Raw genomic sequence first — 13,180 nt, forward strand, 5'->3', positions numbered from 1 at the left:
TTATAAACAGATGAAATACGCATGAATCCACAAGTGGTTCATTTACAGCAGCGATGTGCAGGGAAGAGCTATTTTTCCATGTAGTTATTCCATGTCAGCTATCAGATGAAAAACGCCCTGGTTTCGTTGGAGAGGCAAATCACTCTGCATTTGCATGAATGTGTTGTGATCTCTCATTTGTATGTTGCTTTTACCTTCAGAGGAGGTGATGAAGTCTGGTCGGTTTCCATGGCGACTCTCAGGTGTGTCTTTAAAACCAGTCTGACGGACACACATCACATTTGTCTGCGTGACAATTAATCCTCCACTAAATTTGTTCCCGGTTAGAATGACGAGGTCGGGTCAGTTTCCATGGCGACTCTCAGGTGTGTCTTTAAAACCAGTCTGACGGAGACACATCAACCTCCTCAATAGGTTTTCTAAGTTTCTCTATTGTTAAAAAAACAGACAGACCAGAGCTGCCCCACAGCTGATTTCAGTCAGGTGTTGGTTTATAAAGGGCTGTTTTGTGGAGGTCCATTTGACAATAATCCCTCATTCACTAGAAAATAACCCTAACCCTCATCATCACAAACTCCTCCTCGGGATATTGTCGGACCGACTTGAAATTTTTTCTGTGCACTCTTAACATGTTTGGGATTAAAAGTTGTTAAAATCATTTGTTTTCATCGATGGGTGTGCCCGTTGCGTGTATAATGGAGTCCAAAGTTTGTCTACAAGTAGCACAAAACTGGGATCGAAAGAAGTCCAAAGCCAAGACTGAAACTGGTTTAAACTAAGACAAAAACTTGTCCCAAACTAGTCCCAAACAAAGTGGAAGAACAAGTCCAAGTCCAAATCTGGAACCCAGTCCAAAACCATTTGAAATTAGTCTAAAACCAGGCCCAAAACCAGTTTGTCCAAACCCGGTCTACAACTAGACCTAGTTTCCCTCCACGTCTGTCCAGACTCATATTATCTAGTTCATCTAGTGAAGACTGAATAAATCTGATTCAGATGGGACACACGGTGGTTGCCAAGGCAACAGATGATGTTTCACACACATGTTCAACCCGACACACAGAAGATCTGTGCAATCAGCACATTTTAGATTTAGAGTCCCACATTCAGGAAGTGGATCACATGTGGTCACAGTCTCCCCTTCTGCTTACGATGTCACTGTGATGCTGACCTTTGACCTTTTGGATATAAAATGTCATCACTTTGTCGTTTTATCAAGTTGGACACTTGTGTGGAATTTCGTCCTAATTAGCCAATGGATTTTGGAGTTATGGCCACAAACGTGTTTTGCGAGGTCACAGTGACCTTTGACCTCCAAAATCAAATCACCTGATCTCAATAAGAAGTGGACGGCCAAAATCTTAACGTGTCCAATTATTCGGTTTAATTCGAACCAAACTAAAAACACTCCCAGCAGCCTCAGCTGTACTCTGTGCCTCTTCTGTTGTCACATCATCTGATTAATACTCAACCTGTGTTTCATATTGTATCCGCTGAGGATGAAGAAGTAAACACGCTGTATGAAACACTGCTGAGCCTTTATCCAGTCGTTTTTATCACACCTGCACTTCATCAAACCTGATAGAGATCAATTAAAAAGGTCAATGTTGACCGTAGGCATATCAGAAAGTTCCCACCCTGCTGGAGGGGAACTTTGTCTTCGGCCTGATGAAAACCAGAAATGAGAGAGCAAACAACAGCCTTAAAACGAGTCAGTAAACACTGAAGTTATTGAACGTCCTGCATACTACGTCCCGCCCACCGATAGCTGTAACATGACTGCACCACAGGCCTGTCAATCAAACAGACACGCCCCCCGCCCCAAAAAAACAACAACGGGTCTTTTTGAAGTTTATTTTCTAATTAATGATGGACCTCTAGTGGCACTCGTTGGTATTACATTTTAAGGCACTTCTGCATCAGCTAAATTTTTCAGACCTGGAAGCTACGAACACTTTTATAAACAGTCTGTGGTGCAAACGGACCGCAACAACCTTCACGAGGAAGTATTTCAAGTGTTGTCTCTTGATCAACAACAGTATCTGAGTTCCACGCGTTTTTGTTCCCGCTGGTACGTGAACATTTGTGATTTCACCACCGACCTGCAACAGAGAAATACATTTCCTGCATGTCAAAATAACCTCCTCGTGATCTGTACCACTCTTAGATAAAAAACAAAACAAAAAAAAGTTCCCCTTTAACATGTTTGGAGGTCTCAACATTGATGACACACGCTTATTTAATGAAGGCTACCGAAGCTGTGATGGCTTCTGAACAAAAGTATGAAACTACAGTGCTGTTATCTCACTGTATTCATGCAGCAGTGTGACCGACAGCTGATCCTGAGTCAGTTCCTGTGAAACTCAAAGCGTCACCAGAGTGGGTCACCGTGTCTGCAGCGCGACACGTGACGGCGTTTCACCTGAAATCACACCGTCGAAGGTTCAAAGAGTTAGAAAAAAAAAAAAAAATCAATATTTAACAAAATTAAATGGGATTTTCTTAAAAAATGCCCATGCAACGTTCACACCGGTTTGGAGGACATTTGAAGGACATCTGGAGGATGAGTTCAACAACGTGACCTTTATTCTGTTCTCCACTATGTATGTATGTATGTATGTATGTATGTGTGTGTACCGACGATCAACAGCTGATACTGTTGAATTAGTGGATTTTGCTCCGAGTCAAAATTCTTGAATGATGTTCTTCCCTCTGGGCAGCGCAGGAGGTCGGCGCTGAGAGACGAAGGACTGGGCCTTCCTCTCCACCTCGGCGCAGTAGATGTCTGAGAGCCCCGTGTCCCTGCACGGCAACGAGCACACGTCAGACACACACACACACACACACACACACACATACACACACACACACACACACACACACACACACACACACACACACACACACACACACACACACACACACACAGAGTTTTGTTGGATGAACTCCATTAAAGTTGATATGTGTAACGGTCCTGCGGTGTGCTCTCGTTACTGGATCCTCCGCTGTTTGTGCCGCTGGTCCATCTTCTCCATCTTCTCCACGGCCTGGCGGCGCTGCGTCTCCATTATGCCGTCCAGCCGCCGCTCCTCCTCCTCCAGCTCGGCATGGATCTGCTTCTTCTCCTGCATCTGGGCATCGAGTGTCGCTTTACACCGAGCGCCCCCAATCAGCTGAGGAGAGCACACACACACACACACACACACACACACACACACACACACACACACACACACACACACACACGTAAACACACGTGTTGATGTTCACGTGCAGTAAATCACAAAGAAAAGTTCCCAGAAAAGTTGGGACGCTGTGTAAAATGTAAATAAAAACAGACGGTGATGATTTTTAAATTATGTAAACTCATATTGAACTGAAGATACACCAAAGATGTTGAAACGCAGAGATTTTTATTGAGAAACCGTGGACGCCTCATCCACGATTCCCAAAAAGAATCTCAGATTGTGATCCATCAGACCACAGGACAGTTTTCCACTTCACCTCAGTCCATCTTCAATGATCTCGGGTCCAGAGAAGGCGGCGGTGTTTCTGGATCATGTTTCTATCTGGTTTCTTCTTTGGAGAGTTTTAACCTTCATTTGCGGACGCAGCGATGAACTGTGTTCACAGACGATGGTGTTCACAAGTTTTCCTGAGCCCATGCAGTGATTTCCACTCCAGAATAGTGTTTTTAATGCAGTGCTGCCTGAGGGGCCCGAAGATCACCACCATAAGGTCTGAAAGCTTTCGTGATCCTCTTGTTCTCGTGTTTCCCACCTGGTTGAGCTCTTTGATCTCCACCTCCCGCTCCATCCTCAGATTGTCGCTCTGCTCCACCAGGCGCTTTGTTCGGTCCCGGGCCCGTAACTCCGGCTCTGTCGGTTCTTGCTTCTCCTTGCGGGCCCGGTCGATCTCAAAGATTCGCTGCTTCATTTCCTCTGCAGCTTTCTGAATTAGAAGTATATGAAAAAAACAAAAAGAAAAGAGAAAAAAAGAGAGGAGCGTTGTTATTAATCTGCGGAGTCACATGACCGTTTTTACGGGATGTTTTTCTTACAACTCTCTCTTCTCTCTTCCTGTGATGAGCCCTCTGCATTTCCTCTCTGTCCTCCTTCAGGAGTCCGGCAAACCGGGACGCCGCGGTGATCCGTTCAAACTCATCTCGATGGAGAATGGCAGACTGTCCGGACGGATCGCTCCGAGGGATCCTGACATCACGACACTGATTTATTATCTCTACCACATTCTGTACTTCAAACTTTACAGGAACTGATTATCAAATAAGTGTGCACAATGTGTGTGTGTGTGTGTGTGTGTGTGTGTGTGTGTGTGTGTGTGTGTGATTTCACCCCCAACCCGAAACAGAGAAATATCAGATTTGGGTCAAATTTTTGGGGAACATTAAGAAGTTGCAGGGAGCCGGTTAAAATCGTCCCCATTTTAGCTTTGACACGGTCACTCTGATTTGAGACTTTCTGTTTCCTGTTTATTGCCCTGTGTTACTCCTGACATCGACCAGAGGTCTTCAGTCTTCTTGCTTCCACGACCTCCTCACCTGCTTCCAATTCACAAATATGCCTCACCTGCAGCTTCTTTCTAATTAGTCTGTCAGGATTTATTCTCCCTGTCTTTCTGTGTTTATTTTCCAGAAGAAAAGTCATTGTTTTTGTTTATTTTGTTGAACCTGCTGTCCTTTCAGGAACATCAGGTACCTGAACTGAACACAGACCGAGGACCTTAAATTGAAGAATATTATGTGTGTGCTACCTGATTGCAAATGATGTTGGGGTCAAGCATTCAGTTTTTGTTTTTTATTTATCACGTACTTGTATTGAAGTGCTTTTTCAAAGTACTTTTGTAACCTTTGTTAAATAAAAAGTAATTGGCAAGATCAACTCCTGTGTCTGACATTTGTTTTTTTAAGTAAAGCTTACCTTCATGTTTAGTCATATTGATTCATTATTGATATCAAATTAAGAGTTTATAATACTCCCTTTTTTTTTAAGTAATCAGTTGTATAATGTATTGAGAAATATTAAGTAGATTTGACCTTTTAGTGTGTCATAGCTGTTAAATGTAGGTACTTTTTACTCAAAACAAAGGGTGAAATCTACCCAACCAAATTGAGTGCAAATTGTTACCTTACTATTATGAAGTAGATTATTTAGGTGTCTTGTTGGTGAAGTAGAAAAAAGTAGAAAAGCAGACTAGAAGTCGAAAAACAGAATAAAAGAAGATTAAAAGTAGAAAAAACCCGCCTCCCATCCTCAAACACTTTCTCCCCACATGGAGGATAAAACATTAGTGCATGCTGCCACCAGATGGCAGCATGCACTAATGTTTTATGGAATTCAATTTCGAAATAATTGTATCACGCAGTCTCGATAAAACATTGTTGACTAAGTGTTCAGAATCGACATCCTTCAGAGCCCTTATCTGTTCACTGAAAGAAGATTACGTCGTTTTTTAAGACATTACGATGCCTGGTTGTTGTTCCGGAGTTCATCCGGGTTGTTCAGTTCTGCATCACGTGACTCAGCTGAGTCCACAAACAGTCTCGTTAGCATGTAAAAGTTTGAAGTGTAACAGCTGAAGCTCACAGCGGGGCTTTATTATTTTTTATTTTATTTTGATGCCGTTTTTTGGTTTTGCATCTAAACAAACTGTACGTGTGACGCTAAATTAAAAAAGACTTTCCTGTCGCCCATTTTGTCGGCTGTGGTCTAAATTTGCCGCGTTTCTCATTTACAGTTTTGAACGAGGTGCTCTTAGCTTTAGCCCGGCTAGCCCCTCCTCGACCTCCTACTTCCTCCTTTCAGCCTGAGCGTCATTGTTCCCATGGCAACGGAAAACAAGCAGTTTTTTAAAATGGCTGTCGCTTAACGCCACCGACGTCTTTCGGAAAGCGAGATACAAAAGTGGACATAAAACTGAGCTTCAGCGCGAGTTATTGGTCTTTAATACCAGTTAACAACCAAATAGTTGTGTTGTGGGTTTTTTGACTAATTTATCCTAACGCTGGACTCCAGGAACCGAGAGCCATGGTCAGTTTCACAGTCATATATCTCTCTCATTACAATATATCTTAACCACATGATAACATAGTTAACCTCAGAGATTATTAATTATTATCATTATTATTGTTAGGGTTGGGTGACGATTTTTTTTATTTTATTTATTTATTTTAAACCAAATACATCCATATCAATATTTGCATGTCTTTTGGTGCTTTAAGGACATTTTTACACATTGAGACTTTTGATAAATAATTAAAAAGCCAAATAAGTTCAGAAACTGACACCAGTTTACTGAAATGAAGCCTTTAAATCCAGAAATCGACAACCCTTATGCTGCATTAAGATATTATGATATCTAAAATTTAAAGATGACATCTATTCTTACATCATAATATGATAAAATATAAGATATATGTCCCATGCCTTGTTTTTTAAATTTTTTTTTATGTGTTCACACCTGTGGTAACGTTTTGTGTCGATGGCTGCAGAAACTGGCATCTGGCAGACATTTTCCCGGCCCTCGGGTGGACAAGACCCTGTTTGAGAGCCCCAAACCGGTGAGCTCGGTTCACACAGCGGCCCGAGCACGGACGACCAAATGTCACACTTTTACCACCCAACAAGACAGTAGACTTGGGTGAAGAGAATAAAAGTCAATAACACCTGTCCTAACACCTGTCCTAACATCTGTCCTAACATCTGTCCCAACATCTGTTTCAACATCTGTCCCGGCAGAACAATCAGGAGACAGTTGAGATCATCACCAAAGACCTCGTCCGCACTCTCAGGTGGGCACAACAAGTCTGTTAGTGTATTCAAATGTATATTCTAATAGATAAAACTACATTTATTAAAAAATAAATTATCAATATAGTACATTTGAAAAGTTTCTACTATGCATAGAAAGTGATATATAAACTTATTTGATAATCAGTTCCTGTAAATTTTGAAGTACAGAATGTGGTAGAGATAATAAATCAGTGTCGTGATGTCAGGATCCCTCGGAGCGATCCGTCCGGACAGTCCGCCATTCTCACTCGAGATGAGTTTGAACGGATCACCGCGGCGTCCCGGTTTGCCGGACTCCTGAAGGAGGACAGAGAGGAAATGCAGAGGGCTCATCACACGAAGAGAGAAGAGAGAGTTGTAAGAAAAACATCCCGTAAAAACGGTCATGTGACTCCGCAGATTAATAACAACGCTCCTCTCTTTTTTTCTCTTTTCTTTTTGTTTTTTTCATATACTTCTAATTCAGAAAGCTGCAGAGGAAATGAAGCAGCGAATCTTTGAGATCGACCGGGCCCGCAAGGAGAAGCAGGAACCGACGGAGCCGGAGCGACGGGCCCGGGACCGAACAAAGCGCCTGGTGGAGCGGAGCGACAATCTGAGGATGGAGCGGGAGGTGGAGATCAAAGAGCTCAACCAGGTGGGAAACACGAGAACAAGAGGATCACGAAAGCTTTCAGACCTTATGGTGGTGATCTTCGGGCCCCTCAGGCAGCACTGCATTAAAAACACTATTCTGGAGTGGAAATCACTGCACGGGCTCAGGAAAACTTGTGAACACCATCGTCTGTGAACACAGTTCATCGCTGCATCCACAAATGAAGGTTAAAACTCTCCAAAGAAGAAACCAGATAGAAACATGATCCAGAAACACCGCCGCCTTCTCTGGACCCGAGATCAATGAAGATGGACTGAGGTGAAGTGGAAAACTGTCCTGTGGTCTGATGGATCACAATCTGAGATTCTTTTTGGGAATCGTGGATGAGGCGTCCACGGTTTCTCAATAAAAATCTCTGCGTTTCAACATCTTTGGTGTATCTTCAGTTAAATATGAGTTTACATAATTTAAAAATCATCACCGTCTGTTTTATTTACATTTTACACAGCGTCCCAACTTTTCTGGGAACTTTTCTTTGTGATTTACTGCACGTGGACATCAACACGTGTGTTTACGTGTGTGTGTGTGTGTGTGTGTGTGTGTGTGTGTGTGTGTGTGTGTGTGTGTGTGTGCGTGTGTGTGTGTGTGTGTGCGCTCTCCTCAGCTGATCAGGGGCGCTCGGTGTAAAGCGACACTCGATGCCCAGATGCAGGAGAAGAAGCAGATCCATGCCGAGCTGGAGGAGGAGGAGCGGCGGCTGGACGGCATAACGGAGACGCAGCGCCGCCAGGCCGTGGAGAAGATGGAGAAGATGGACCAGCGGCACAAACAGCGGAGGATCCAGTAACGAGAGCACACCGCAGGACCGTTACACATATCAACTTTAATGGAGTTCATCCAACAAAACTCTGTGTGTGTGTGTGTGTGTGTGTGTGTGTGTGTGTGTGTGTGTGTGTTTGTGTTTGTGTTGTGTTTCAGAGGCAGGCAGCACATCTGCGAGCAGATCCAGCAGCGTCTGGAGGAGAGGCAGGTGCAGGAAGAGATGAGAGAGCAGGAGAGACAGCATGTCCGAGAGAAACAGCAGAGGATGAACCGCGAGGACCTCGAGGTGCACGGAACACACACACACACACACACACACACACACACACACACACACACACACACATACACATACATAAATACACACACACACATACACACACACACACACACACACACACACACACACACACACACACACACACAGTCTTCTCTGACCCGTCGTCTTCCTCCAGGCGCTGGAGAACAAGAAGGAGGAGCGGCGGCAGCTGAATGAGGAGATCATGCGCATCAACGCCGAAACGATGCGGGCGAAGGAGCAGAGGATGGAGGCGGAGAAGCAGGCCGACGCCAAACAGATGGAGTACGTCAAGAACAAGCAGGTCAGACGGATAGAAAGCTTTCTTTCTCTTCTTTTTTTATTTTATTTTTTTTTACATCGGTTCCACCATAAAGATACCGATTTCTTATGGTTTCTTCTTTTATTCTACTTTTATTGTTCTTTTCTTGTTTTTCATTCTTTTTTATTCTTGGACACACGTTTTTATTTTATTCTTTTATTGGTTCCACCATTAATAAACCGATCTCTTCCTCCGCAGGAGCGTGAGGCCGAATTCGAAGCCGAGCAGGGACGCGTGAAGAAGGAGAAGGAGCTGGAGATCACCAGGCTGAGGGCCCAGCAGGAGAAAGCACGGGACTACAAGGCGGAGCAGGTCGGTACCAGGCTCGGCTCGGTCTCCGTGACAGACCTAAAGCGCCGTTCAAATATCCTGAAGCGTCCTCGTGTCTGTGGAAGGATGAGCTCCGTGCTCGGAGGAACCGGGAGAGCACCGACAGGGAGTGGAGGAAGAAGGAGAGCGAGCTGGCCAGGAGGAAGGCGCGGGATGGCGCCATGCTGAGGGCGGCCCGCCTGGAGCAGATCCGGTCCAAAGAGCGCTGCGCGTCGATGGAGGCCGTCCGCGAGAGGGCCGATTTCGAGAGGGTGTTCAAGTAAGACGGTTTCGCTTCATCTGAAAACTCATCTGCACATAATGATGACCGCTGCGGAGGTCAAAGGCGACTGACCTCTAATGAACGACAAACACACGTTATTTTATTCACATCGATCTGACAGCTCACAGCACGAAACCTTTCACGGTTTAAAGCCTGCCGCGCAGTTACGATCACACACGGCACGAGGCCTGGGCAAAAAAATACTAACTTAATGAAAGTAAATTAATCAAAAATGGGAACAGTAAGAATTCAACGTGTTTCTCATTGTTGCCGTGGCATCAAAAGACTCCATCTCCCGTATTTAATAGATCTTTAGTAGTTTTACAAACGTTTCTGTCGTCTGTTTTTACCACTCAGTCTTTGAATGCATCATTTTGAATTCGACATTCTGCTGCACGTCGTGCTTCCTCAGCAGTTACAAGGAGAGGCTCATCTTTACTGAAGTGTTTGTGACTCGTCGACGAACAGGAAAGAGGATAAAAAAAATTACAGGCAGGACGCCACAAACGGGAAATCAAAAAACAAAACACACTCCATGGAAAAAATATATTTTAGTTTAACACATCCAAAATAAATTCCCTGATATTTTCAGGACTTTTGTCCAAAGAACGATCAAATCTTTCTGACTTTTTTTTTTTTTTTACTCGGTGGGAAAACCTGACGAAATCCAAACGTTGTGTCCGCCCAGAGCGCAGCAGGAGGCGGCGGTGAGGCGGCGGGAGCAGGAGGAGAGGCAGAATCAGCGGGCGCAGCGTCACGCGCGGGCCATCCGCCAGCAGATGAAGGAGCAGGAGATGGCGGCCGCCGCCAAGCGCAGGGAGGCCTTGAAGGAGGTGGAGCAGCTGATGGAGGCGGACCAGCTGAGGAGGGAGCGCCTGGAGGAGATCAAGGACAGGAAGCTGCAGGAGCTCAGGTGGGTGCGGGAGCAGGTGATTGGACGGTTTTTTTATCCACCGTGTGTGTGTGTGTGTGTGTGTGTGTGTTTGTGTGTGTGTGTGTGTGTGTGTGTGTGTGTCTGACGTGTGCTCGTTGCCGTGCAGGGACACGGGGCTCTCGGAGATCTACTGCACCGAGGTGGAGAGGAAGGCCCAGTCCTTCATCTCTCAGCGCCGACCTCCTCCGCGGCCCAGAGGGAAGAACATCATTCAAGAATTTTGACTCGGAGCAAAATCCACGAATTCAACAGTATCAGCTGTTGATCGTCGGTGCACACACACACATACATACATACATAAATAGTGGAGAACAGAATAAAGGTCACGTTGTTGAACTCATCCTCCAGATGTCCTTCAAATGTCCTCCAAACCGGTGTGAACGTTGCATGGGGCATTTTTTAAGAAAATCCCATTTTATTTTGTTAAATATTGATTTTTTTTTTGTTGTTTTTTTATTGATTTTTTTTTTCTAACTCTTTGAACCTTCGACGGTGTGATTTCAGGTGAAACGCCGTCACGTGTCGTGCTGCAGACACGGTGACCCACTCTGGTGACGCTTTGAGTTTCACAGGAACTGACTCAGGATCAGCTGTCGGTCACACTGCTGCATGAATACAGTGAGATAACAGCACTGTAGTTTCATACTTTTGTTCAGAAGCCATCACAGCTTCGGTAGCCTTCATTAAATAAGCGTGTGTCATCAATGTTGAGACCTCTAAACACGTTAAAGGGGAACTTTTTTTTTTTGTTTTTTTTTTCATCTAAGAGTGGTACAGATCACGAGGAGGTTATTTTGACATTTTGACTCAGCGGAGACAATATGAAACACAGGTTGAGTATTAATCAGATGATGTGACAACAGAAGAGGCACAGAGTACAGCTGAGGCTGCTGGGAGTGTTTTTAGTTTGGTTCGAATTAAACCGAATAATTGGACACGTTAAGATTTTGGCCGTCCACTTCTTATTGAGATCAGGTGATTTGATTTTGGAGGTCAAAGGTCACTGTGACCTCGCAAAACACGTTTGTGGCCATAACTCCAAAATCCATTGGCTAATTAGGACAAAATTCCACACAAGTGTCCAACTTGATAAAACGACAAAGTGATGACATTTTATATCCAAAAGGTCAAAGGTCAGCGTCACGGTGACATCGTAAGCAGAAGGGGAGACTGTGACCACATGTGATCCACTTCCTGAATGTGGGACTCTAAATCTAAAATGTGCTGATTGCACAGATCTTCTGTGTGTCGGGTTGAACATGTGTGTGAAACATCGTCTGTTGTCTTGGCAACCACCGTGTGTCCCATCTGAATCAGATTTATTCAGTCTTCACTAGATGAACTAGATAATATGAGTCTGGACAGACGTGGAGGGAAACTAGGTCTAGTTGTAGACCGGGTTTGGACAAACTGGTTTTGGGCCTGGTTTTAGACTAATTTCAAATGGTTTTGGACTGGGTTCCAGATTTGGACTTGGACTTGTTCTTCCACTTTGTTTGGGACTAGTTTAGGACTAGTTTTTGTCTTAGTTTAAACTCGTTTCAGTCTTGGCTTTGGACTTCTTTCGATCCCAGTTTTGTGCTACTTGTAGACAAACTTTGGACTCCATTATACACGCAACGGGCACACCCATCGACGAAAACAAATGATTTTAACAACTTTTAATCCCAAACATGTTAAGAGTGCACAGAAAAAATTTCAAGTCGGTCCGACAATATCCCAAGGAGGAGTTTGTGATGATGAGGGTTAGGGTTATTTTTTAATGAATGAGGGATTATTGTCAAATGGACCTCCACAAAACAGTCCTTTATAAACCAACACCTGACTGAAATCAGCTGTGGGGCAGCTCTGGTCTGTCTGTTTTTTTAACAATAGAGAAACTTAGAAAACCTATTGAGGAGGTTGATGTGTCTCCGTCAGACTGGTTTTAAAGACACACCTGAGAGTCGCCATGGAAACCGACCCGACCTCATCACCTCCTCTGAAGGTAAAAGCAACATACAAATGAGAGATCACAACACATTCATGCAAATGCAGAGTGATTTGCCTCTCCAACGAAACCAGGGTGTTTTTCATCTGATAGCTGACATGGAATAACTACATGGAAAAATAGCTCTTCCCTGCACATCGCTGCTGTAAATGAACCATGTGTGGATTCATGTGTATTTCATCTGTTTATAAATGTTCCTAAGGAATAAGAGCTGAGGAGCAACAGTTGTTTGAATCAACAGGAAGTCTGTTCTCTGCACACCCTTCCTTCATGTTAGGAATAACTCATTGAGGAAGCTACAGCAGCGTGAATGCTCACAGGCATTTCCTATTTATTTAATAGCTCCTGATGAAACGAGGATTACATCCACCCGGAGATATTTCTGGTGAGTTGTATGTTGTGGACATGTCAGTGTGAAATAGATGTGAAAGTCTGGAATGTTTTGTGTGTTTGTAATTAATACAAACTCTGCTCTTCCTGTCTTACCACATAGTTTCCATTTAAGGCGTGGTTGTGATGCTTCCTAATTTTTTTGGTCTGCGATTTATACTGACTGTTTGAGAGCCTGAGTCAGTCAGATCACCACCGCTCTGTCCGTCTCAAGACGTCTCTGAAGACGAATATATTTCAGGAGTTAACTGGACTTTTATCCCGGAGGACAACATGAACGGACAAAGCCTCCCAGCTCCCAGCTCCCAGGCTCACCTGTCAGGTAGGCTGTCTGCTCTCATTTCCAAAAACATCCAAAAACTATTGTTCCAGTTTATCTCTTGAAAATCTCTTGAAAAAGGAACTTTTACTATTATATATTTTAATGC

General features: G+C 44.1%; 2 protein-coding genes across 4 annotated transcripts; one reads left to right on the forward strand and one right to left on the reverse strand.

Annotated features, from left to right (window-relative positions):
• Nucleotides 1-1,746: 1,746 nt before the first annotated feature.
• LOC138201166 (cilia- and flagella-associated protein 45-like) lies at nucleotides 1,747-3,859 on the reverse strand. Its single transcript, XM_069154395.1, has 3 exons — nucleotides 3,781-3,859; nucleotides 2,995-3,173; nucleotides 1,747-2,802 (listed from the first exon to the last, which is right to left on the reverse strand). The coding sequence occupies exons 1-3, from the start codon at nucleotides 3,814-3,816 to the stop codon at nucleotides 2,685-2,687; spliced, it is 333 nt and encodes a 110-aa protein (XP_069010496.1). The 5' UTR covers nucleotides 3,817-3,859; the 3' UTR covers nucleotides 1,747-2,684.
• Nucleotides 3,860-5,607: 1,748 nt separating this feature from the next.
• On the forward strand, nucleotides 5,608-13,073 carry cfap45 (cilia and flagella associated protein 45). 3 transcript variants are annotated; one of them, XR_011178469.1, is made up of 14 exons: nucleotides 5,608-6,047; nucleotides 6,509-6,577; nucleotides 6,756-6,808; nucleotides 7,016-7,166; nucleotides 7,276-7,446; nucleotides 8,069-8,247; nucleotides 8,383-8,512; nucleotides 8,682-8,828; nucleotides 9,045-9,158; nucleotides 9,242-9,435; nucleotides 10,127-10,351; nucleotides 10,479-10,990; nucleotides 12,640-12,747; nucleotides 12,856-13,073. XR_011178469.1 is itself a non-coding variant. In XM_069154397.1 (12 exons), exons 1-12 carry the CDS (start codon nucleotides 6,045-6,047, stop codon nucleotides 10,594-10,596), a joined length of 1,554 nt encoding a protein of 517 aa, XP_069010498.1. In that variant the 5' UTR covers nucleotides 5,608-6,044; the 3' UTR covers nucleotides 10,597-11,108. The 3 variants fall into 3 exon arrangements, 1 of the variants encoding a protein (XP_069010498.1); XR_011178470.1 differs by having other exon boundaries at nucleotides 12,705-12,747; XM_069154397.1 differs by lacking the exons at nucleotides 12,640-12,747; nucleotides 12,856-13,073 and having other exon boundaries at nucleotides 10,479-11,108.
• Nucleotides 13,074-13,180: the final 107 nt, after the last annotated feature.

Source organism: Embiotoca jacksoni, unplaced genomic scaffold (assembly GCF_022577435.1).
Source record: "Embiotoca jacksoni isolate LCO1_2020_lvr unplaced genomic scaffold, fEmbJac1.0.p SCAF_2, whole genome shotgun sequence".
Lineage (NCBI taxonomy): Eukaryota > Metazoa > Chordata > Actinopteri > Embiotocidae > Embiotoca > Embiotoca jacksoni.

Bases quoted from the DNA above. Each gene is read 5' to 3' on its own strand.
- LOC138201166 (XM_069154395.1), bottom strand. From the start codon at position 3,816: ATGGAGCGGGAGGTGGAGATCAAAGAGCTCAACCAG. The intron at 3,174-3,780 runs GTGGGAAACACG...TGCTCTCCTCAG, and splicing joins AGATCAAAGAGCTCAACCAG to CTGATTGGGGGCGCTCGGTG. The intron at 2,803-2,994 runs GTAACGAGAGCA...GTTGCCGTGCAG, and splicing joins CACAAACAGCGGAGGATCCA to GGACACGGGGCTCTCAGACA.
- cfap45 (XM_069154397.1), top strand. The intron at 6,578-6,755 runs GTGAGCTCGGTT...CTGTCCCGGCAG, and splicing joins TGTTTGAGAGCCCCAAACCG to AACAATCAGGAGACAGTTGA. The intron at 6,809-7,015 runs GTGGGCACAACA...TCGTGATGTCAG, and splicing joins GACCTCGTCCGCACTCTCAG to GATCCCTCGGAGCGATCCGT.